At 37.3% G+C, this 26,764-nt stretch overlaps 1 protein-coding gene across 2 annotated transcripts in view; it reads right to left on the bottom strand.

The window, feature by feature from the left end:
* Nucleotides 1–26,764, bottom strand: part of Pard3b (par-3 family cell polarity regulator beta) — a 978,588-nt gene that overhangs the window by 399,424 nt on the left and 552,400 nt on the right. For both annotated transcript variants that reach the window (XM_040294778.2, XM_005335090.5), the window contains exons 11-13: nt 20,445–20,630; nt 5,635–5,805; nt 1,397–1,526 (exon numbers count right to left, since the gene is read on the bottom strand). In XM_040294778.2, the coding sequence (XP_040150712.2) occupies nt 1,397–1,526; nt 5,635–5,805; nt 20,445–20,630 (487 nt within the window). The remainder of the gene's footprint in view (nt 1–1,396; nt 1,527–5,634; nt 5,806–20,444; nt 20,631–26,764) is intronic.

The following is a 26,764-nucleotide window of genomic DNA, read 5'->3' as shown; positions in this document are numbered from 1 at the left end:
TCATTTTGTGGGACCACCGAAAGTCAAGGGCATGAAAGGAAGTCAGAGAGACAAGAATTGAATCCAGCTCTGCCTGTATCAAGTATGCAGTTTTGGGTAAATTGTTTACTCTCCCTGACATTCTATTTCTTCATCTGTAAAATGAGGATAATAATATTAACCACTTTGAGTGTGCATGTAAATTGCTTAACACAGTATCTAACAGACAGTAAACACTTAATAAATGGCAACAGCTGTTGCTGCTCCTCTCACTAAAAATGGGGGAATGTTTAAAAAAAAAACAGCATCCCATTTGGATGAAACAATTTAATTCTAGAACAGCCTCAGATTTATTCTGTTCTGATGGAGCTACATAGTTAAATTTTTGTAACATCTTAAATATCCAAAATATAGGGGATTGATTATGTAGTATACAGTGCCTTCACTCAATAAAATAATATGCCACTAACTGAATGTGAAGCTGTAGAAGAATATTCAGTGACATAGTAAGATGCTCATAATGTGCTATAAATTAAAAACTAATTTCTTAAACATCACCTATAGTATATTTCCTTTTAATTTCATTTTATGTACACATATTTGCATGAAGAAAGACTTGAAAATAAACATAAAAATGTTATTGATTAAGATCTGTGATAGAAAGAAGTATGAGTGATATTAAATTTTCTTTTTATTGCTTTTCTCTAAATTTTCTACAATGAATATGTATTGCTTTTGCAATATAAAGAATGAAAGTTATTAAGGAAAAGAGATATGGGGAGATAAAACAATTTTCTTGGTGACCTGAAGTATAATTTTTGAAAGCCGAGGAAGAAAACTTAGGGTTTTTTTTTAAAACATCTGGTGCTCTACTAGAAATGTGATCTGTACCAGATAATGAGAGAAAGTGTAGCAAGACAATACCAAGAACATTCCAACTGCCATGTTAGGAACTCAGATTGTGCTATTTAACTACTTGCCACAGCTTAGAAGTGAGCATAAATCTGTGAGCCACATTATGACCATTTCATGGTTTAATGTAAGTCCACACATTTTTAAAGTTACAATGATAACATCCCAGATCAAAAGATCTTAAAAAAAAAAATAACAGTTTGCCTTCATTTTGCCATTTTGATTCTCTAGTCATGGTTTGTTTTATATATAACCCTCCATGTTTGGGGCAGCAAGCAAAAAAACTGTCACTTAAACTGGCGGCCTTGCCAGGAATCTGATTCACAAGTTCTGAGTCAGCATTCCCACCCATCTCAGCACTCTGAGTAAGGAAGTCTGCTCTTAGTCTAATTAACTCCTCCTCGCTGCCCCCCCTGCCCCCCCCCCCCGCTTTTTTTTTTTTTTTAACATAAAGGTACTGTTTTCTCACTTCATTCACAGGGGATGAAAATGGATAGAATCTTACCTTTCTGTTTATCTTGTGGACTGTAAGTGCCAAACTGATGCAATATAGTATCATTTCGCCTGGAGGTGCTTAGAGTGTTTTGACAGTTCTCAAAGCATGGCTTGGAAAATGCCCCACACTCTGCAGGCTCCTAAGGGATAAAAATTAAAATTACATTTTCTTTTTTAATGTTCCAACTCGGTCAACTTTAGTAGAGCAGAAGAATGATCAAGTCTTTCAAGAGTCTCTACTATATAAGTCTTTGACGGTAGAAACTCAAAAAGGCCCTGTGGGTACAAGAATTGTTTTTGAATATGAAATTAAAAATACTGACAATGTGGTGTTAAGGATTAGGAATCCTGATAGCCAACACAAAAGAGGATTAACTTTATTATTCTTTTCCCCACTTACAACTGGCTTCTTTCAAATTTTCTTCCATCTGGGAGTACAGCTTGTGGCAGTGTCAATACAAGTACACAGTTCATGCCAAGGGTGTTTCTCTGCCAACCAGCTGGTTCCTCTCTCCCCCTCCCTCTCTGCCACTACCCAGTCTCTCTTTCTCCCCAGTTGAGTGCATATGCTCCAGGACAAGTCGGAACCAAAGCAGGTTGTGTCCCCCAGATACAAGATCTTTGGCCAGGAGCTGAAACAAACCGTAGTAACAATGCCAGAGACTGCTTCTCCTAAGAGCTTTTCCTCCCTCCACCCGCATATTTCCCCTTCCTATTTAGATTCTGACAGTCTGTAAGCAAATTCACAGTTTTCTCAAAACTGCAGTATCCAGAATAACACCCCCCAAGCCATCTTGCATAGGAGCTGAAGAAGTAATAGGAGGCAGGTGATTACAGAGAACTCCAGCTAATTTTTTTTTTTTTTTTTTGAAGAGGACCGAGGCATAGAGAACTGGGTCTTGCTCTTGCTCATCTTATTTTTCTCCCTAACAGATTTCAAGGAAGAAAATAATTTGGAAGTCATTTCATAGCTGTTCCCTTGACCATTTGTGAGATGAACATGCCACAAAACAGAGTCCCAATCTGATCCCCAGAGCTCTTTCCATCTGGGAAAGCATTTGGCGGAAACAATGCGTTTGATTTCTATTTTTCCTCTTTAGTTACAAAAAATTCAGCATCTAAACAAAATATTTAAAGCCTTCAATTTATGCATTGTTAATAATTAAAATTTTTCTGTTGCTAAAGGTCCTTTAGCTTTTTAACACTTCTCCCACACCCAACATGTCACCCTTTGCCTCCGAACTGCTAGTCAAACCAAGCCAAGTACAGGAGGCAAGCCACTCCTGAAAACAGGACAGGAAGGAATGGTGCAACTTGCCTAGCACAGCCTTGTGTTTTTATTTAACAATAACAACATGGGAGAAAAAAAATTTCTGCTTTCCCAGCTCTTTGATAAATGACACAATCGATATCCCAACAACTGATCAGTAACCAGTCTAATTAAAGTATTCAGCCTGTAAAATAGAGCTGTCGTGGAGCCCTCCATTAGTGTCCCAGCCAATAAAACACATAATGGATTTTTAAACATATTCGGCTTCTACCAAGATGAGCTGGCGGCAGGGAGGAAAATGTTTTGGGGAAAGAGAAAAACAAAACCAGGTCATAACCCATTTTTTAATACCAAGTCTCTAGGCTCAAATAGAATTACCATTGAACCTGAAGCTCATCCTTTGAAAAACATGTTTCTATTTAAAATGATTTTGATTCAATCAAGGGCTCATTATATATTCTTCACTAGGTTCTCATCAAAACTGTTTACATATCTTATACAACTAGGTAAGGTGGGAACTGCTCCCTACCACAACAACAACTTTATATTTTGACTTTTCTTAAGTAGCTTCTTCAATTTTTTAAATATCAATATAATGTTCAAGCAATCATTTGGCATTCTTGCCAAATCTGCCTAATTGCTCTGCCTGATTGTCTGAGCTGTGATGAGACCTTTTTAGGTTATAGATGCTTTTTTATTGTAGCAGAGGGCAACTGCTGTTGCACAGGAGAATACACCACAAACACAAGTGCATAATATATGCTTTGACACAGTAACACATAGATTTGGGAGATCAAATAGCTGCAATTTTTTTTTTCAAATTTAATAATGATAAGCTGTACATTAGGCTTCTGTCTTTATAAGAAATAATACTCTTTAATCTTCATGGGTACCATAGAGAGTCTCAAAAGCTGAGAGTCAAGTGCCTGCTCATTCCCCATGGAAAGCATGTAAATATTAGGAAAAGAAAATGGATCTTGTTTAAATGTCCTCATAAAAATTGCTTTTTGCCCCAGTTCTTATTCCCGATCGATTCCCTGGTGAACGATATTAGCAAGACACTTCTGAGGATGGGCAATGAACTGAAAGTTAATACTTTCTTCTGATGGAATAATGTCAATCCACTGCAGACTGTGGAAATTAAGATGAAAATACCTGCTGTAAAGGAGAATGCAAATAGTAAGGAGTCCCAACTCCATGAGCCAAAATGTATGACACCTATGCTGTAGCATTCACATATATTTCAGAAAGAGACATGAAATTCCGAAAGAGGAGATGTGGGGGCCTGGCTAAGTCTTTTAAGGTCACATTCTTTTCTTTTTTAGCTTTTGCTGTCTACATGAGCATAATACTTTCGTGCTACATCTTACGGACTTTTCTGTTAGTGAGGTTTCTATTAAAATAAATCCTTAGGGAGTGCTAATATGCAGATACACAGAAGGGATGACTTAGGCCCCCCTAAGCCATCCTTCACACCTGTCTCCAACAAATGGGTTCCATGGATTCATAGGGCTCTAGAGGAAGAACCCAGTGAAACCAGATGGAGCCACTTCTCTCATGGTAGGAAACAGTACATAAGGACCTTCTAACTGTGTACATTAAGTAAAGCCCATTAAATATTCATGGAAGACTCTGTCACTTAAGCAGACGCAAATGTGGAAAATGAGCTCCTTCATTATATATAGTCTCCAGTAATTGGCCAATTTACATTTATTTAACATCTACAAGGTTATATACAGAAGCATGTAAAAGGTACAATTACTCCTTTCCAATAGCTGATAATGTAACAAAAGAAGATATACTTTATAATTTTACTACTCAAGGCCTACTTTCTCAGATGAAGAAGATCTCAGTTGCAATTTTTTTTATTCATTCAACAATATTTATTCTGTATCTATTATGCACTGGGAAATAAAGATCCATTAATGGATAAAACAGATAACAATATCTGTCATCTACAAACACTGAGCACTTAAGTATAAATGAATCTAGTCACAAAACCAGGAAAGGCAAACCTAGGATTTTAACCCCCAAATGCTAAACTTTACAGCTCAAGCTTTAAACCTTCAGGAGCCCCATCGTCATCTACTAGTTTACTTTGACAGTCCTGCTCATTTTTAAAATTTTAAGTGAAATTTATTATTAAGACTAGCATTTTATGTTGGTGCTCTTAATAGTATTCTATATGACTTTGCATTTAACTGTATTTCGTAAACATATTCTGGTCTTTGAGAGTATCCTGATAAGATTATCTAGGATATGCTGATTTTTAACATCTACTACTATTAATTTTTTCCTAAAATAATTATTAGGAACATTTAATAATTATTCTTCTATGTAAGAGAAAATAATGCCTTAGGAATTTTTTAATTTATATATGACAGTGGAATGCATTACAATTCTAGGAATATTTTATCCTTACATTTATTTGCTAGTGAAATATTTCTGATACTTAAAAAATTCACAAAGAAATCATGATTAAAAAAAATCTCAGAAATACGCCTTCAATCTTTTTTTTAAACAACTTGAAGTAAGCAGCTTACTTAAAAGATCAAATTTTAAATTAGTAAGTCTAATTATCTATATGTAGTTTATGGGGGAGAATATAGAAAATCAATTGTATTATAATGATCTTCCCTTAAAACATTGTACAAGTCTGATCAGGAAGGGATAGATATTGCTAGCATATCAACCAAAAAGTATATAAAAATAAGTCTGTAACTCTAGTAATTTCTAAGTGAAAAAAAAAACCCTAAAAAAGATGGACCTGTTATAGTTGATAAAGAACTTACTTTATATGCACCTTTTTATACCTTATACTTAAAACATACAACCACCTGTTCCCCACATTGGAGCCCTTTTAGGGTATATTTTCCCAGGCAGTGTCACCATGAGTCCAGCTACCACACTGTTAATGGAAATTTGCATATTCTGGTAGCCATTAGGCAATTTACAAGGAAAATCAAGATTTGCATCACCTCCATTGGTCTCTCTGGCCTCCTAAGAATCACCAACTGGATCATCCCTCGTATGTTTCCCTCCATGGACATGGATCGTCTAAGTGTTTCCATAGCTTCATGGTTGGACTTTCCCAGAAGAGACTCCCCATTGACTGCAATCAGTTGGTCATTCATTCGTAGGCGACCATCCTAACACAGAGGAAAGAAAAATGGTATATAACAGAGAAAAGTTTGGTGATGACATGTCGCTGATTTGGGAGAAAGGTTTAAGTACATAAACGAGGGAGGTGGGAATTCCAGCTATTAGGAATAATTTATTTTCCATGGTAGAAAAATGTTCTGGAGCTTATCAGACAGTCACAAACACTAACAATAATGAATTGTGTGAAAGAATTTTTAGAAACCTCAGAGGCTTGAGCTGCAATATTTAGACCTTAATATAATGCCTCTTACCTAAGTCTTTGGCAAGCATACTAATCCAGCCTGAGTCTGCCATTGGCTCTGGCAGGGACAATGTTGCTGACTCAAGAGAAGGGGGTTTAGAGACAAACAGAAGTAGTCATATCCCTTGAAACCAGGGTTTACATTCCAGGCAGGGTGAGCCATCATGCTTAAATGCTGCATTTTTTAAAGTAGTGGCATGTCTCCCTGATATCATTGCTTCCTCTATTGAATAGTATTTAAAAAAAAACCTTCATGTAATTTTTTCTAACACAAGAACAAAGTTGCTTGTCTGCTAATCTGAACAAGAACACTGTGTTATGCAGTGTGAAGGCCAAAGGCCTAAGTTCATATTTTCTAGCAAAAAGAGTTTGACAAAAGAAATCATTAAGCATTCTCCAGGGACACCGCCTGAAGAGCACCTTTAGCCAGCATCTCCTGGAAGGAACATTTTTTACCAAAGGCACAAAGAACCTCGGCCTGTGGACAGGTAGCCTAAACTCTGGGCTCCATCACTTTAAGGCCCTAATCATCTTCAATCAAATGCCTCTCATGAGCAGAAGTATATAGTAGTAGCTAAAAAACTGCTTTGCCTAGAAGACAACTCATGGGACATGTGTATTTCCCTGCCTGGCAGCCTGGGAGAAAAGATGCTTACAATGTCAAAATTCAGATAGGGACATGCCATATACCTATTTTGCTCTCAGGCAGAAAGTTCTTTCATGAAGTACAGATAGAATTAGGCAATTATCATGCAGTTGCTACTAATAATATGACAGGAATCATAGTTCCACAATTTACCTTTTTTGAGAACTTTTTCATAAACTACCTCTTGTGATTTTCAGAGTCCAAGAAGTTAAGATAATTCATGTTTTTATAATTATTTTACAGAAGCAGAAAAGCAGTGTAACTTGCCCCAGATCACAAAAGCAAGGCACACAAAATTGACCAATTTTAGGTTCCAAAAACTTTGGTACTGTAGTCTTTCTGTTGTAGCTCCCTGTTACTTTCTCTAGGCTGTAGTTTTGCAATAGCAGACTAGGAAAAAGAAAACTTTTTTTTTTTTTTTTTGGTGGTGGTGAAAAGTATCTGGGATCCATGCTCAAATTAGCAAAATGAAATGCAAAGGAAAAACTTCCCTGAGAAATGAGAAAAACAGACATTACCATGAATAATAGAAACAAACCATATAGCCTTGGGAGAGAAATCCTGTGGGCAGGTTGATCAACTTGGACCAAAGCAGTAGCAGATGGCCAGAGGGAGTTGCTCTGCTGACAGCAGAGAAGAAAGAGACAGAGGGTGAGAACTGTTGTTCCAGAAAACTAAAGTCCCTGCAGAGAGTCACTGCAAATGCCACCTGCTAGATGGGGCACTGGCCATGCAAAGTTATGGGGACCACCTACAAGAGTCCACACCCACCAAAGGGATCAACAGAGAAGGGTGTAAAATCAGATATGCAAGCTGTTGAAGTGGACTGCCTCAACAGAGCTTAATGTCCTCCCTCCCTTCCTCCCTCCCTCTTGTTTTCCCACTTCACTTAACCTTTACCCTCATTTGGAGCAAGTCTGGAAATGAGATTTACAGGAAAAGCTAAACAAGAAAGAAATCTCTTTTCTGTTATCCAATTTTGAGCGAGTCACTCAAAGAATAAGATTTGCTCCATGAAATGGGGCAAAACCAAAGCATCCTTAATAGCTTAGTCTGGTAAAGTGGAGGCACAGCTAGAGAATTTATTCTATTCATCGTAGGATGGAAGGAGGACTACAAGGCTAAAGCTGGTCACTACAAATCTTGTAGGGTGGCTGGAAATTGATGTGTGGATTTTAAAGAGGAGAGGAAGCAGAAGAATTGGATCAAGATCCTAGTGCTATGAATAGGAAATGAGAATCTAGCGCTGAGCTTTATGGAGGTGTGGTCTTGACAGAACACCTCAAGAGCCTTGATAAGAAGAAGAAAGATGAGGATTAAAAGGGATGGAGGGAACGAAATCTGAACCAGAACCCACCTGGCAATTTCTCTCTGAAGTACGAGTCAAGGTCAGAGTGAAGAAACAGACGAGAGATGTGAAAACAGTTTTTGTAAAATCTCTTTATCAGTTATTAAGTGAACTGATTATTTTTAAACACATTCTAAGTCTTAAGCATGCAAAACTATATTCAAGTAAGATGTATGTACCATAACCAAGCCCCAAACAAAAAGACAGGTCAGTTCACCCCAGGGCAGCTGGATTTTTTTTTTTTTAAAGACATTCACATTCATCACAAGTATCACTCGAGAGTTGTGGGCATGATAAAAATCTACACTCTCTCATTCCCAGTCTTGACTGTCCTGTTGCTATTGGTGTATGCTTTTTCTTTATAAGATAAATGATGGGTAATTTCATTAGTGCGGACGCCAGGAAGCTGTCTTAACATTTAGTATAGAATCACAGAGTTTAGCACCGGAAAGGTCCTTGGAGGTCATCTCATCATACCTCTTATGTTTACAGATGAATAATACAATGGCCAGAGAGAATGAGAAGCCATTTATCTAACACTGCTTAAGAGAAGCCACCACCATATACATTAGGACTTAACTCAGCTAGTTGAGGTTTAAAGTTGGAATGGAAGAGTTCAAGTCCTGAACTCTACGGTGTTCTCCATTCCCTAAACCATTGTCTTCTACACAGATGACAATGACTAGTCACCAAAGGGGTGATACTTCAAGAAGACTTTCAAAAGTAGCAAAGACAATTCTCTATTCATGTCTCCTGGAAGAGACACACACTGAGATGTGGATACAGGAAACAGTGCAGGGGATGGCAGGCAAGGAAGCAAGCTAGAGGAGGGGACATAGCTGTCTACTTACTAAGCTGTACATGACACATGCATACTACATCTAAAGTGAAGCTGATGCAATGAATAACTCACTACTCAGACTCATCAAATATACCTAACAATTGCATGTCTTTTTTATTTAAAATAATTTTGACCAAGAAAGTTAGCCTTTTATGTATTTTTCTATTAATATTATGTTCAAGAAAATACTTAGAAATGAGAATATAAACTCTCAACTGACTTCATATAAATGAATTCAACTACACAAGGATGCTACTTAGTAGTTCTAGGATAGTTATTGCATTGCAATCTGGGCCATGCTTGAATATGTTAAAGGGGAAAAAAATCTCTTTCCCACCTTAGGCTAAGTCCTCAGTCATGCTTCCCACCTTGGGCCCACTTTATAACTAACTCTATCCATCCTCCTGAAATAAGTAAAGGAAATTCTCAAAGAGAACAAAAAAATGTTAAAGAGAGAAAGGAGAAGAAAGCAAAAGTCACTTAAGCAAGATAATCCAGGGAAAATAAAAACATATGAGGTTTAGGTCTTCTTCATGTACTGAGATAGCGTCAAATCCCATCATCAGCCGTAACTGGATATATCACAGGAAGAAGCAGCAAGCCTTTGAAGACCAGAAGCTTGAGTACCACATCTCCTTTGTGTTGAACACCTGATATAGGTCAGTCCTTGTGTAAATATTTTGAATGTTTTGCCCACTCACTTCTTCCAATGATCATGTGATATAAATAGTGCTCTCCATTATTTAAGAGATATAAAGACATAGGCTCAGATAAATTATGTGATTTATAAAAGGGTCCTGGCATGGCTGGCTCTCTTCGTCTATAAAGTTAAGGGCATGACACTAGCAAACAGAGATGGTTTTAGCTCTTCTTTTCCTATTCAAAAAAAAAATAAATGTTGGCAAGGATGTGGAAAAAAGGATATACTCATATTGCTGATGGGACTGCAAATTGGTGCAACCTGTGGAGAGAAGTATGGAGATTCCTTGATAAAACTGGAATAACCATTTGACTTAGTTGTCCCACTCCTCTGAATATAGGCAAAGGATTTAAAATCAGTATACTACAGTGACACAGCCACATCAATGTTTATAGCAGCTCAATTCACAATAGCTAAGCAATGGGACCAACCCAGGTATCTTTCAATAGATGAATGGATAAAGAAAATGTGGATATATACACAATAGAGTATTACTCTGTCATAAAGAAGAATCACTTTATGACATTTGTTAAGTAAATGGATGGATCTGGGGACTATCATGCTGAGTACAATAAAACAATCCCAAATAATCAAAGGTTGAATGTTTTCTCTGATATGTGGAAGCTAACCCCCATGGGGGGGGAGGGTGGAGAATAGAAGTTTAGCAGAGTAGACAAAGGGGAATGCAGGGAAGGGAGACGGATAGGAAAAGGAAAGACCGTGGAATGAATCTGACCTAATTTTCCTATGTACATGTATGAATATATCACATTAAATCTCACCATCATGTACATCCACAAGAAATTACTTTTAAAAAAATCTATGAGTAAATGGCAGAAGGATTAGTAGGGGAAAGGCAGCAGGAGGTAGGAGAGGGAAGGGGAAGGTGAGGTCCTGGGGACTGAATTATAACAAGATGTATTCCGTGCTTTTGTAATTATGTCAGAATGGATTCTACTGTCACATATAACTGAAAAGAACCAAAGGGGGGGAAAAGAAGAAGTGATAACATAAGTCATATTTTTGGCAGTGTCAGGTCTAAATGCAGAACACAAATTATATGTCTTGTAACCAGAGCACATTTCTTTATACCAAGTGATCTAAAATAAAACTGTTTTAACCTCCCCCCCATAAAAATTTTAAAAAATAATCAAGTTAAGCATGTATTATGTTACATAGTAATTATGCTAAACACTTTAGATGCACAAGGCAATTTAACCCTTACACCAACCCTGCACATTTTAGTCTGTGGCCCCACTTTCTAAAAGAAGAAATTGAGACATAGAGAGGTTAAATGAATTGTTCTACGTCCTGTTTCTGTGACCAGATTAGTGTGGGTTACTCTGGAGTCCAAATTTTCAACCACTTTGTAAGCGATTCTTAATCTTTATATGTTCTTAGATCCCTTTGAGAATTTAATAAAAGCTACAGATCCTCATCTCTTAAAAGCAAATATTTACAACAGGGTTTCTCCACAATTGCACATTTGGGCCAGATAATTCTCTGAAATGAGGCGCCCTCATATAGGTTGTAGGATGTTTCATGTGCCCTCTGAAGCACACCATCAACATCCAACGGTCCCACAACCTTGTAATTCAGCCTCTGGTATTCAGTGGTGCCCGAGGACCACCTCTACCATGATTACTGATGACACTGTGTGGCCCAATCCACGTCTCGAGGCCAATACTTTTGTAAGACCCTCTACCTCTGAAGTTCTAATGAATAAATAGGGGAGAGTAAGAAAGCGAAGGCAAAGAGCTGGCCTCTGCAGAATTTGAGAGACACATGAGGGAGAGGTCTGGGTTTCCCAGGCCTAGCTGGCTATGGCCCAAGCACAGTCCACATCAGTCCAGGGTGTTGAGAGGATTAATCATGAACAGATGTTGGCTCCTGCCTCTGCCTGTTTCTAATAGAGCCCTGAGTAAGGGCTCCTGGGATGTTATCAACACCCAGAGCCCAAGCCCAAAGTCAGACTTCAGACTGTAGAGCCAATGTTTCCTGGAGTAAGGTAGGACGCCTAGGAAGGTGGCATCTGACTTAGGCGGATGGACGTCCTGTACAAGTCCTTCTCAAAGCCCTAAAATCACTTCACACCAACATCTGCTTATAGTATTTTTTGAAAGAACAAGACAAAACCAAACCCACCTACAAAAACACATTACATTACAGATTTTAATGATCTAATTCCACTTAAAAACAATAGTAATGAAAAAACAAGAATGAATTAGAATTTTTTAAATAACAGTTTTCAAAACAGGAGAATAGAAGGAAGTTGGCAGCACTAGAGCATGTACAGTCTCATTTTACAGCAGCTGCCTACCTTAGCACATGTTTCACATCATCTGCTTTAACATGATTTTGGCCTTCATGAAGAGGGCCACTCTGCCCAAGCAAAGAGGTCTGTTTTCCAAGAATAGCACTGCATTCTGGTGCATGTGACTTGGCCTGAGCTTTTCCTTCTGTTCAGAGCATCCTTTACATTCCCAAGTACCTGCTGAGTGTCTCCATATCCTTCCAGCTAGGCTCAGAGGCTGGCTTACCTTCACACTTGTCTTTCCAGCAGAAAATGATGCCTCCTCATCTCAATACCCATGATCCTTCACACACTTGTCTATCATAGCCCTTATCATATTCAAGTTGCTTATGCATTTAATTCATTATGCTACTGGCTTCCTAGATTATTGAATGAGTAGTTTTAGGTTTTCTGTCTCTAGACCACTACATATTGCCGAACTTGTTCTAGATGTTCAAGAAGTGCTTGCTAAATTGAGGCACTTGAAAAGTCTTTCAGTCAGGCATTTTGGACCTGGTGTAAGTTTCATCTACAATGAACAAGTTATTTGATTTGCAAACCAGGACTATGAGGGATCCATGAACCCAGGTTTCTTGAATATCTGAGCACATATTCATAGAAGCTTTATAATTCTGCAAGCGAAGCCTGATTGCTTTCCATGTACTGCCTCTATCTCCAAGTATTCAGCTATTGTGAAAATTTAAATCTACTTATTTAATTCTGTTATCATTTTAAGAGCCTCACTCCATTTCTATGGAGCAAACCCACAAAGTCCCAGCAGCATATCATCTGTGGCCTATGAAACTTTTTTTTTTGAAAGGTTACTGAAGGTTTTTTTTTTTTTTAATAGCATTAGGACATACATAATCAAAACCATTTTGATACAATGCTTTCAAAGTATCGTCTGATCCTTCTCACTAAAAACTCCTTTTGGAAAAATACATGGCATAAATAAGCAGATTGCAACTTATAGACTTTACTATAGCCACAAGGAATTTTATAATTTTCTCAGCAAGAAAGTTTAAGGAGCCCTGATTTTGAAACATCAGAAACATTCACAGGCCTCTGACGCAGTAATAGCATTCTAGGCTTGTATATTTTTTCTGTTTCCTGTAATTTCAGTTTCCTCTTGATCCTTTCTTATCTCCTTTCTGATTTTCTGCTCTCAGTTTACTTTGGCCTAGAAAAACAGATTGAAAAAAAAAAACCTTACTAAGGCATATGTGTTATATAGAAATCAGAAATATTCTGAAGGAGAACCTAATCAGATGAGAATCGCAGAGGTCTCTTCAATATATTCAAATTATCTTATTTACTACTTATTTTTTTTTAATTTTAAAATTTGTTTTAATTAGTTATACTGACAGTAGAATGCATTTATGCACTTTGATATATCATACACAGGTGGGATATAATTTCTCATTTTTCTGAGTGTACATGTTGCAGAATCATATTGGTCATGCAGTCACATATATACATACAGTAATAATGTCTGCTTCATTCTATTATTTTTCCTATCCCCACATCCCCACTCCTTTCCTTCTTTCACATCCCTCTACCTAATCTAATGTAATGCTATTCTTTCCTAGTGCCCCTTACCCACCCACCCCCCGCCTTATTGTGAATTAGTATCTGCATATTAGAGAAAACATTTGGCCTTTGGTTTGTGGGATTGGCTTATTTCACTTAGATGATATTCTCCAACCTCAATCATTTACTAGAAAATGCCATCATTTCAGTCTTCTTTAAAGCTGAGTAATATTCCATTGAGTATATATACCGCATTTTCTTTATCCTAGGTTGGTTCCATAGTCTAGCTATTGTGAATTGAGCTGCTATAAACATTGATGTGGCTGAGTCACTATAGTATGCTGATTTTAAGTCCTTTGGGTATGAACCAAGGAGTGGAATAGCTAGGTCAAATGGTGGTTCCTTTCCCAATTTTCTGAGGAAATCTCCATACTGCTTTCCATAGTGGTTGCACCAATTTGCAGCCCCACCAGCAATGTATGAGTGTACCTTTTCCCCCACATTCTTGCCAACTTTTATTGTTGCCTATATTCTTGATTGCCATTCTGACTGGAATGAGATGAAATCTTAGAGTAGTTTTGATTTGCATTTCTCTAATTGCTAGAGATGTTGAACACTTTTTCATGTATTTGTTGATGACTATATTTCTTCTTCTGTGAAGCGTCTGTTCAGTTCCTTAGGCCATTTATTGATTGGGCTATTTGATTTTTTGATGTTAACTTTTTTGAGTTCTTTATATATTTTAGAGATTAATGTTTTATTGGAGGTAGATTTGAAAAAGATTTTCTTCTTGTTTGTTATATTTATACACCATGCTCCTGTTTTATGAAAACTAAAAATTAATCACTAGAACAATAGTCTGAACCAGGACTGGGAAAAAAAAAAAAGCTAGAACAAAACTCTGACCACAGGATTAACTCACCATGTACAGTATAAATACTAATAATTTAAAAATGAATATACCTGATGAAGGGAAAGTGTGTTAGTCAGTTTTCCACCACTATAAAAAATATCTGAGATAATCAACTTGTAAAGAGGAAAGGTGTATTTTGGCTCATGGTCAATGAGTCCTGTTGTTTTTAAGGCCTGTGGTGAGGCAGCACTGGAGGAGCATTTAGTAGAGCAAAGCTGATCCATGTCGTGGCCCAGATGCAAGAGAGAGAACTAGGAAGAGTCCAGGGTCCCACAGTCCCCTTTAGGACTTGTTCTCAATGACCTGAAGCCCCCCTACTAAATCTAACCTGTTAAAGGTTTTATTTCTCCACCTCATCTCCTGGGATCCAAACCTCTAACACATGGGCTTCAAGGGGATGGGGGAGATTCACACAATAGCAAAAAAATACTATTTGGATCCAAAGCATCATCATCTTGGTATATCAAGTTTAGATGATAATATCCTTTTCATTATGACCATGAATTCTTATGTTTTTCAATCCCAATAGACAATCATGGAGTTCAAAATACATATCAAAATGATGTAGAGTTTCCAAAATGTTATTTAGCACAATCTAAATGTATTGCTTATTTGCATTTTCATGTAAAAAATAAAAATGCGTAAGTGATAAAGATAAGCAAGTAAAACAAGGATGGATGCTGGTATTGTGAGATTTTAGAATTAATGTTGTATTTTTATAAAGTAGCTCCGACTGTGCAAAATTAATAAATGATAAACCTAGCTATATGAATTAATATGTCAACCTATTTGGCTTTTAGACAAACAAAATTGGTTAAAATGTATTTTTTTTATATTGAAGTTAGTAATTTTCTTTTTCTAAAGGAAAAAAAACCTTAATTGCTATTTAGTTATTATTAATTTATGAATTTATTTTTCAGGCAAAGTTCCTGCCTTTAGCTGTTCAAAAAACGTATGACATCTTTGTGGTTAGGGCTGCAATGTTAGTGGTGAGCTTCTTACCGTTAAGGATTTGCAATGGAGGTTTTTACACCCCCAGACTGGTCTTTTTGTCAGAGCAAAAGCTTAAAAGACACTGACTACCAGTAAGGAGCCTCAGAGTTCCTTCACCAGTAGAAAATATTATCAATTTTAAGAAAAATGGAGAGTTGAAGAAATCATTTAACATTAGTGTTCCTTAAAAAGCTGTCCCTTTTATCTTCCCTTGGATTCATTAATTATAGATACACCACATGATTTATAGATACTGGCAGAGATGGAGGTGGAAATTACTCACACAGGGAACTCTGACCAGACTCCTGTTAAGAGGGCTGGAGGCTGTTAAGTGTTCCATATTACAAAAAGACATAAGATTCAGGATTAAGCAACATGTTCTTGTATATTCAATGGCTGTGCATGGTCTCTGCCCCCCAGATCAGTTTGGTCCTTTACACATATTAGGATTGACTTGCATTAGTTAAAATTCTTTTACCCATGACTAAATAGTGTAGACTATGAAATTCTGCATCTTTCAGAAAGAGCATCCCAAATTTCCTAAGCACACAAGAATCAAATTACTTAAATTATGTCTATTTCATATTCTGAGTGCATACATTTGCAATTAGCTATGTCAGGCATTTTTCTTTCATTTAATTTCATCATCATCAAGTAGTATTTATTAAGCAAAAACTGGCTAATTAATTTTCTACAGAATAACAGATATTCTTATGTTCATTCTATTTAAGAGTCTTATCTACATGATACATGGCATTTTTTTTCTTAGCAAAAACTACCTTTAAATTTAAATTTTTATCTGATTATATCAAGGTTCCAATAGGACACATTCCACTCCCACAGTCACTGTAGTCAATGAAAAGGTCATTCTGAAAAAGTACAACAGACTCCATGGAATTTTTATTTTTACTGTAGCATGTTAATATATCTTTCCTAAGTCTTTCCAAATATCACTATTCTGGTTATAAACTTTTTAAAAAGGTGATTCAGGTAGGAAAATAAGCAGTTTAAGTGGGTATAAGCAATCAATATAAAACCCTATTTTTGCTAAAAAAATTAATATAGTTTATTTTTATTAAAGCAAAGGAAAGCCACTGCTCTCAGAATTCAATGTGTTTAGTAAATGAGTATGAAAATATCTAGTGACCACTGACACTTTACTTGTGCTACCCCGGAGAAAATAAAAAGTGAGTTTTTATGTGGATCTGGTGAGGGAGAATATTTTCTCGAGGTATGTTTTTTCAAAGTGCAACAAAGACAATACTTATTTTTATCTAACAGCATTGATACCACATTTCACTTGAAATCCTAAACACAAAAATGAAATTTTAGAAAATCATCCTCAAGGATATCAAAATTTCATCTCATAGTTCTCAGCTGTGGAGAAGTCAATACACATACTTAAACTAGTACACTTTTATCTCTAGAATCAATTAGACTATACTTGAGGGGCTAAAGTCCAGGAAGAAAGGCAGAAAATAAAATGGAACAGGAAGACTAACATGGCCACTGTGGAGGCCTACCAGCAGCCATTTTAAAAGAATGCCAGTTTATACATGAAGAAGCACAGCTAACAGTGGCACTTCTAAGGGCTGTACAAAGACCTCCAGAAACCAAATCAGCCTGCAACTGCCTGCCACATGCAAGGGAGCATTTCTGGGCAATATTTCTTAATATGCAAACTAAAAGTGACATTTTAAGAGAAGATTACATAATTGAGGATAGAGTTAAATTACTGAAATTTGCCTTTAGAATGAATCAGGGACCCAGTTTCAGGAGAGTATCCTAGAGTAGATGGGTGCTCTTAATTGCAAATGGAGATTTACATCCCTATTAGAAATAACTTGAATATGAGGTGAAATGATGGAAAGCAGGAGACTGAGAGGTAAGTGGAGGAAAGAAAAGAAGCCCTCAATTAGACTCTCAGTCATCCAAGGGTTTTACATCTGGTAGGTAGCCTGTCTTTGTTTACACCAATGGAAGCCCCAGGAGAATAGAGCGCACAGAATCCACAGGAAGAATTTGGTCATACTTTTCAAAGTAGTTTAGTTTTCAACAATCCACCTTCCCTTAAGGGAAAAACACCTTGAGAACCAATTAGTGATATGAAGGGCCAAGAGAAAAAGCCTGTGCTTTGGTAGAAAGATTATTTTGTTGATTTCAGGGAAATACCTAGGGCCAGATGCTAAGGTGGATGTTTCCAATGCTTTGCCCCAAGGACACTGCAGTTTGTTACCTTTGTATCTCCTCAAGAGGGACAGGAACAAAGTCTCAAAACAATTTTTGTAAGACATAATCCAGAATCATAGAACAGGTGGCAATTTTCTGAAGAGTAACGGTAGATTATTGGAATAGCAGCAGAAGAAGAGAAAACAATTTTTTTTTTTCCCTGTTAATCAGATTTCTTGTGAGCTCACTCAGGCCTCTATATTCTTTACACTGCAAAAGGTAAACAAGACAAGAGGATACTAAACACTCACAACAAGGCTAGATTCATGATTGATGCCTCATACTGTTTAAGATAGCTATAAATATGCTGTCCAGTGGTTTTTAATGGTGTGATCGTCTGACTCAGCAGACCAGTGTCAGGAAAGAAATTTACATAAATGGAAAGTGAACTCTTTCTACACAAGAAACAAGACTGTTAGAAACTGCTTAGGTAAGGAGACACTCACTTACACAAACATGGATATACGTATTAAACCATCCGCCAATATCTGCTGGAGCTTAAGTTATTGCTCATAAAAAAGCAAAGATGTTTGCTTTTAATTTCCAAAACATCATCTCAGTTTCAATTTTACTGGGAATAAATTCCCTAAATAGCACTGTCATTAGGAGTAAGAAGAATAACATCAAGCAGTATCCACAAACATGACTTAAGCTTAGCCCATGTTTAGGAGGCTTGGCTAAGAGGGGTAAGCAAGAGAAGACTATGCCAGGGGGACAGTCTCTGCTGTCATAGAGCATGCCTGCTTGGTATTGAAGAGCCATCTTTGTGCAGTGGCATAGCAAAGGCTCTCGAGCCCAATTTTAGTTTAGCAATTCCTGGCTACCTGATTGCAGTAAAGGCAATAACCTCTGTCCTGCTATGTACAATTTCCTCTTTGATAAAATGGAATGATGCTGATAATAAAATGTGAACACAAAGAATGAAATTAGAGAATCCATCTAAAACGCTTACCTCGGTGCCACCCAGCATATACTAAGCACTAAGTATAATAAGTTTTAATAGCTGTTGTCATTGTTACTCTTACTATCATCTCCTTCTATTCCTAGTTGTGCATGCACTCTGAGCTATATTTGGAGTATTATAGATTGGCCGATGGGCCTTGATTCATCATCTGTTTCTGTTCCCATACTTCTGCCATAGTTTCAATGTGGCCAGAGGATATTTCTCTACCACACCACTGTGGATTCAGCCTTATAACTTGTTTTGGCCAATTGTCTGGTGTGGAGTGAGGGTATGCTGATTCAGAGTCTAGGCATTCGCTTCCCCCAACTTCTGCTGGCCCTTGGACACCTAAGCTAGCCTGTTGATCCAAGGAGTAAATGAAATCTGTGGAGCATACTCAGACCTGAAAACCTACAGTGTGAGAAAGAAAACAAAACGATTCAGAGCCACCACCAGCAGCAGCTGCCCTGCAGAGCCATGGAAGAAATAAAAAATTATTGAAATTAATGAATTTTTGTGATTATGTATTATATGACAAAAGCTAACTGACATAGGAGCAAACTGAAGAGTTGTCTATTCACAATGCAATCCTTATTTCCTAAGTATCTAGATTGAAACAAAAGTGGAAGGGTAAATGTAGGAAGATGAATTCTTTTTCTTTTTTTTTTAACACAATGCTTTTATTTTTATGTGGTGCTGAGGATCGAACCCGGGTCTCCCGGTGCTAGGTGAGCACTCTACCACTGAGCCACAATCCCAGCCCCGGAAGATGAATTCTTTAACCAAGCCAGAATCCTAAGACCAGGGTGTTCCCCTGGAGTCTAACTAGGTCTTCTTGGCTTTTGTATGAAAATAGGCATACATTATCAATACTGAGATCATTTTTTAAATGTTTAACATTTATTGGAATCCTCTGTTGGGTACTATGCTCAGCACGTACTTTTGCGTGTATTTTCTCCATTAGTCTCAATAGCACTGGCACAACAAGTTTTACTCACTTCACAAATGATGAAACTGAGGCATTTTGAGGAGGAATAATTGGTCTATATTCAAAATAAAAAGGCAGTATTCAAACTCAAGAACCTCATTGCCGGGTACGAGCTGATGGTGACAGAAGCTAGTGGCTTGAACATGGACTTCCTCCCTACAATTGCTTTGCTACTCTCATCACATTGTTCATGTTAATAGTTTAATCCTTAGAACCCTATGAAGTGGGCTTTGCTTATTATTCCCATTCTACAGAAGAGAAAAATGGGAGATAGCCGGCCAAGTTCCTTGTACATGTTTTTGCAGAGGTAGGGAGCTGGTGGGCTGATGTTGAATGCAGGCAATCTACTTAGCTGCTACACTACATTGATAGCTAAAGACACATTGCTCACCCCAATGGGTCCTAAACTCCTACTGGGGTGGGCAATGTGACTTTAGCTTCCATTTCTCTGGAAATGTATAAACTTATCCAAATGTTCAAAAGCAAACATGCATTCTGAGTACCACAGTTATCTTTGGGTGTAAACCTGTGATAAATGACCTTTAATTTACACTACCCTCATTCTCAGGCTCCACTGAGCTTTCATTCCTGCAAGCACGATTTTCTCATTTGTTGCCTTTTCATCAACTTGTTTTTAGTTTTGTTTTTTTCTGGTTGTGTATTTTTAGGCTCAACTCTGACAGGTTACAAATTCAGAGGCATCCTAATGGAGTAATAAATAGGATGTGAAAAAAATGTAATCATGATGGGCTTTTAGAACTATCTCTGGGAAATAAAAATAACCATCTAAGGTAGGAAACAGCCTGATATTGCCCTAGATCCCTTCACACATATGTCTCCTGAAGCTATCAGGAAAGGTGCAATAGTCTCAGCCCAGCACATAGCTTCTCCATCCTGACCCCAGCACACCAGCCACACCTGCAAGGACCTTCTCCCGAGCCTGCAAATATCATCTGCTCACCTTAAAAGCAGCGCCTCCGTGGATAATGGATTTGATAAAAATCCCCAGGTCTGTTCCAGTCTCTCGGGATTTGTTTCCTTTCAAGCTCACCCCCAGGCCAGCAGAGCCAGAGTCATTCAGGGGGATCTCAAAGGTGAGTTGCTCGCTGGACTCCAGGGAGAGGGCATAGCAGTCTGGTTCTCCTTTCTGTTGGGAGAGTGAACATGAAAAGAGTGAGGAAAAGAAAGCAGATTGGCAGTTCCCCCTCTCAGTGACCAAACACATGCAACAACAGGACAGGGTGTGGGTTTCTAATGAAGGTAATCCTGCTCTCAGCAAAGGCTGCTTGCTTTTATGCATGGGGGCCACTGCCATGTCACCAAGTAGGGCAATGAGCTCTCAAAGATGATGTTTGGTGATGGTCGACTGAACGAACCATGTTGCAAGGCAGAGTCATACACAGCGAAATGGTCCATAGCATTTGGAAATTCAGCAGAATATTTTAAATCATATATTATTACAATATATTATTTATTAAAATATATTATAGAAGTTAGACCTTAGGCTTAGGGAATATAAGGTATCAAAAGATACCTTAGAGATACTGTGGTCTCAACATCTTCATCCTACAGATGAGGAAATAGAGCTTAGTGGAGAAATATGTTAAAATTTCAGGGAAACATTTCACCTAGTTAATTTAAAACATTTCATTTACCATGGACTCAATGCGATTGGTAAAGATTGCCAATAGGACACAGAGCCCAAAAACAAAACAAACAAACCAAAACAAAACAAAATTAAAAAAAAAAAAACCTCTAACTTTAAAGTTAGAGAAATGTGATTTATAATGGGTACATTGAATTCAATCTCCCTTTTCAAATCTCATGCTCTAAACCTGCATTTGGGGAAGTAGAACCCACTGCCGGTCAGTTTTTGGACCCTAACAAAAATTATTATGCTCAACAAATAATTTGTATTCTCTTTGACAAATCACTTCTAGCCATGAGCCAACTATTCTCTAGACATGGTTAAACATATCTGGTCTCCGTGTTTTCCAATATACAGTAGTGGGAACAGACACCTGCTATACACGTGACAATCTTTGTAGGCGTCCCTCTGCATTCTTCTCAAGCTTGCGGAAATGGGAAACTGCCACAGCATTTAACTGGAAAATTTGAAAATGAGATATTCCTGGAAGCCATCGGCTCATTCTGGGCCAATAGTTCCTTCCTCTCTGTAATTATGTCTAGAAACTCTCATCTTAAGGTCACTTTGAGGGGACTCTTATGTAAAATTGCATATTTAAAAAATTACTATGAATGCCTGAATGTCAGTCATGAATAACTATGAAATCAGAAGTAGCAAAAACCCTATAATTAAAACAGGATTAAGGGGTCTGATCATAGCCAGATCCACTGCCGTGACATTTTCAACCCCTAACAAAACAGAGGGAACCCACATTGAACTTTTAAAGAAATAATTCCTTCATTTAAATTCATTGTAAATGAAGTTAGCTGTGAAGATTTTCACAATAGGTTGTTCAAACACATGAAACTTTATTGCTTAATTTAATAAACCTACTACAGTTTAGCCCTTTTTAACTAACCTATTATATTATCATCTAAGGAACAAATTCCAGTATTTGATTCAAAATGTCTGTCTTTTTGCCATTGAAATGATAGCACTTGGCACTAAATGAAAATGATCAGCTTTCATCTTTGTCTTCCAAAATGCCTATTAGATCCCATAACATTTCACAGTCCTTCATATTTCCTGGCCTCTTTGGGAGTTGGTTAATTTTGGCCAAAAAAGTTCCAGTGAGTTAACGCATAAATTAAAGGTAAACTGTTCTGACTATAAATTTGTGAACATTTTAAGAGGAAAAACTAGAAAGCTTCTCTGGTTTTTATCTAAGGGAGACAAAGCAATGAAGACCAGTTTTGCTATACAAATACAGTAAAGTATCATTTAACGATGGGACATGTTCTGAGAAATTATCACCAAGTCAGGTGATTTTGTCCTGAGGATGTGATGGAAAGTACTTACACAAGCTGAGATGGCTATGACATCACTAGGCAATGGAATCTATAAACTACCATCATATATGCAGTTTATCACAGAAAAAAAATGACATTGTATTGTAAATGACTATACCTTCAAACCACTTTTTCTACAAACAAATAAGTCTTCTTTGGGCAACTGTGTTTAATTTAAGATTAAAATAAGATTGATAATCATTATTTTTTTGCACTAATACCTTTCCTTTATTACCTTAGTATAAGAGCAAAATAAAGATCAAATGGCATTATCTTTTCATCTGAAACTCATCTTTTCTAAGTTCCTGACATCTGAGAGTTAAAAATATAACAAAAGCAATGTGTTAGAGGCTTAACAGTGATTTTTTGGTTCCAGTCTAAGGGTTTACACATATAATTACATGGACTCTTCACAGCTACCCTTCTAGGTTTATTATCATGACCATTTTACAGATGAGGAAGGCGAGGTGCACAGTAGTTGAGTACCAAGCCTAGAGTCCAAAGGACTTTTCAATGCTGGAGCTTTATGGAGCCCAGGTAGCCTGGTTCCTGGGTCATACTATCAATCTATTTTTAGGGAAGAGTTCTGTGTGTCCACTGCATTTCCATATTCTCCATTATTCTATACCCATTTCAACAAAAAGCGCCAATAATTTATGTGTATATGGTACTTTAAAATATGCATATATAGTAAACTGCTAAGTCAAGCTAATTAACATATGTATTACCTTACATACTTACCATATTTTTGTGATGAGGCCATTTAAAATGTGCTTTCAACAATTTTCAATAATATAATACATTGTTATTAATCACAGCATTCAGTATGACAGATCACTGAAACTTACTTCTAGAATTGAAGTTTTGTATACATTGACCAACTTCAATCTTCCCCACTACTGGTAATCACCCTTCTGCTCTCTGATTCCACTGAGCTCAACTCTGTCAGACTCTTAACTGTTAATTGTCTAAATTCTTGTGTCCCAACTGTTGTGAACCACCAGTGTGATATGACCTACCCTCAAGAAATACCAAAACAGATTCCAACAACAACAACAAAAAAAAAATGACATGAATTTTATAGTCTCCACCAACTACAGTTTTGCTTACATCTTTCTTATGCTGTACCATGCTTAACCCATAATTAGTGGTCTCTAATAACAGCAAAATTCCCAGTGGTGAAGGAAGCTATTACAGTAGTTAACACGGCCATTTCCTCTGTTAGAAATAAATGTCCCTTTACCTAATGTACAAAAAAAAATCAATATGCTGAAGGCCTCTTTCCGATAATCTTGGTTCAACCAGCGACTTTGAAAATTAAACTCAAATATTGCCAGACAACGCTCTGCAGCAGATGGAAAGGGGTAAGTACTCTCAAGTGCCTCCAATGCAGGACCCCAGTGATGTGATGAAAAAAGGCAATGTCACACTCCACATCAAACCCTCCCTGGCTTCCTGTTTTACAGACAGGTGTTCTTTCCACATTGTGTCTGGAGTATCTCTTGCTTTTATAACACATCCCCCTATATGCATGCGTGCATACACACACACACACACACACACACACACACACACATACACACACACACACATAAACTCCAATAAGTTAATGCTGGTATAACAAGGAAAATCTTGTGAATTTCATTTTTTTTTGGTCTTTTCATTATTTTTCATTTTTTGCTTCAGACCGTGACTCTAGACACAGATTCCTCCAGATCCCTAGAGCTAGGCTCAGAGTGAATGCCTTCACTGCCTAAAAACTAGGCCTCATACCCCAGTAACCTGCCCAGGCTTTCTCAACTTCAGCACAACTGACATTTGGTGCCTGACAAGTCTTTGCTGTGGGGGGCTGTCCTACACATTGCATTTGGTGAAATCCCTGGCTGGATGTCAATAATAACCACCTTGCCTAGCTGTGACAACCCAAAATACCTTTAGAAACTATCAAATATCACCTAGGTTCAAAATCAGCTCCAGTTGAAAAACCACTGGCCTGAATCAAAAAATTATCAAATGCAGTCAAATTCAAAAGAATCAGCCAGGCACAGTGGTACATGATAGTCATCTCAGGAACTCCAGAGGGTGAGGCAAGAAGGTGGCAAGTTCAAGGCCAAACTCAGCAACTTGGTGAAGCTGTGAGCAACTTAGACTCCGTCTCAAAATACAAAGGGCTGGAGATGTCAGTGGTTAAGTGCCCCTGTGTTCAATACCTAACAACAGCCATCTAGGACTTCCTGCCTCATTCAGAGAAAAAGCCCAAATCCCTTACAATGTCTTACAGACTCTTCCTAAGCTAAGTGCTCTAACTCTCATCTCTGAGCCATCTGCTGCTCACCCTGCACCAGCCACTCTGGCCTTGCTTCTTTCCTTTAGCACCACCTGCACACTTCCAGGTCCTTTACATTGTTCCTTTCTTCTCACTTTGAATGAACCTCCACAGTATTCCGCAGATCTCATTCCTTCATGTCTCTGTCCAAATGTCAACTCCTCAGTGAGGTCCTTCTTCAGCTTTCAACTTAAAAGTGTTACTTCCCTCTCAAAAGCATCCTGCTCATGTCTGTTATCTTGCTTTGCTTTTCATGACATTTGCCACACATTAAATACTTGCTTATTTTTTTAATAACATCTCTCAAATGCAGGGATCTCTATATTCTGCTTTTTCCCTCACCAGTATATTCCTAGTGCCTAAAACAGTGTCAGACTTAAATACAGGTGTGGAATAAATATTTTTTAATGAATACATTGATATAAACATCCAAATGTACACACTTGGGTGTTTGTATAGATGTGTATCTGTGTTGTGTATTTGTGGGATTCTATATACATCTATAAGCAAATGAATAAATTACTGGCAACCACATTGGATGCAATGTTTTAATAATTAAAACATTAATATAAATTAATTTCTTATGTTAAAATAATTTTAACAAGTATAAGGTATCACAGGAATAAGGACTCTTCAGTTAAGGATAATGAGGTTACAGGGAGATGCTAAGGTAACTTAGAACAATTTCCCTTTTGATAACATACTTCCTGCTCCTAGGAGAGGATCACCCAGCTTGCCTTCAACTTCAAATCCTCAATGAAGGCAAGATATTCTATAGCTACTAATTTGTGATAGATACTGGCCTGTTCATGGTTTTAAATTGCATCAGGTACCTCAGAGTATAAGTGAACACTGCAAATGATAATATTCAAAGTACATTTCATCAAGCTTGAGAAGTATTGTGATCTAGCACCCAAAGTCACATTATCTATCTATATGTCTGTCTCTCCACCCATATCCACGCACTTATCCATCCATCTATAGGCCTAAAAATGTATGCACATGCACAGACCGTGTACACATACAAATTCCATGAGATAAGATTCACCCAGAATGTAACTCATTCTGTTGATTTTTGTACTATTTTACTCCATTTGATAGTTTTAAAATTTTGGTTATAACTCACAAAATTGATTCTATAATATAGCACATTTTTAAATTGGGAAAACTGTAATTATGTATGTATGGGTATTATTTTTATTAAATAAAAGGAAAAAATGAAATGAAATACAAAACCTAAAAAGATGTTAACTTCCTTTTCTTTCCTGATTTTATAAGCCATTTTAATGCTTTATCACATCAAGCTCTAGCCCTTTTACTTTTTTACACAGCCTTCAAGTTCCTGTAACTGTTTTCTGTTACCATCCTAGTTTTATGTGTATGTATTTCTCTTCTCCCTTCCTTGCAGTTGTTTCTCTTCCTATATCTCCACTGTTCCGTTTTGTCTGTGTATTGCTACTCTACTTCAAAACCCAATGAATTAATTCTTAGAGATTTGAAGATGAGATGGACCTGAATGATAAGAACTGATCTTTGCAAATCATAACCATTTCATAAAATTTTATCAGGCACCTACTATGTACAAAACACCCTAATGGGAAATGGTCGTTCTACATAGATCATAATTGGCAAAAACTTTATTGCACAACATAGGGGAGACTTCAATTTCATTCATGCTATTATCTAGAGAGGAAGAAATAGAATTTAAGATTATGAAAGAAGAGTCCACATAGTCAGATACACTAACTGTTTTTATAAAATAAGTGTCAAAAATTATTACTTGGCATGAGAAGAAGAAATAGAATCAGAAAGATGACTAGGGAGACATCCATATTATTAGCTTAAGAGTATTCCAAATGAGGCCATCTCTAGAATTGCAACTATCTTGTATTGCAAAGCAGAGCTTGATTTGCACACCACAAGTGGTAATAACCCCGCCTTTCAAACCCTGTGGGAATCTACCAGTCCATGGGACCAAT

This window comes from Ictidomys tridecemlineatus, chromosome 7 (assembly GCF_052094955.1).
Source record: "Ictidomys tridecemlineatus isolate mIctTri1 chromosome 7, mIctTri1.hap1, whole genome shotgun sequence".
Classification (NCBI taxonomy): Eukaryota; Metazoa; Chordata; class Mammalia; order Rodentia; family Sciuridae; genus Ictidomys; species Ictidomys tridecemlineatus.
Note: the sequence above shows the minus strand (reverse complement) of the source record. Positions and strands in the feature narration are given on the sequence as shown.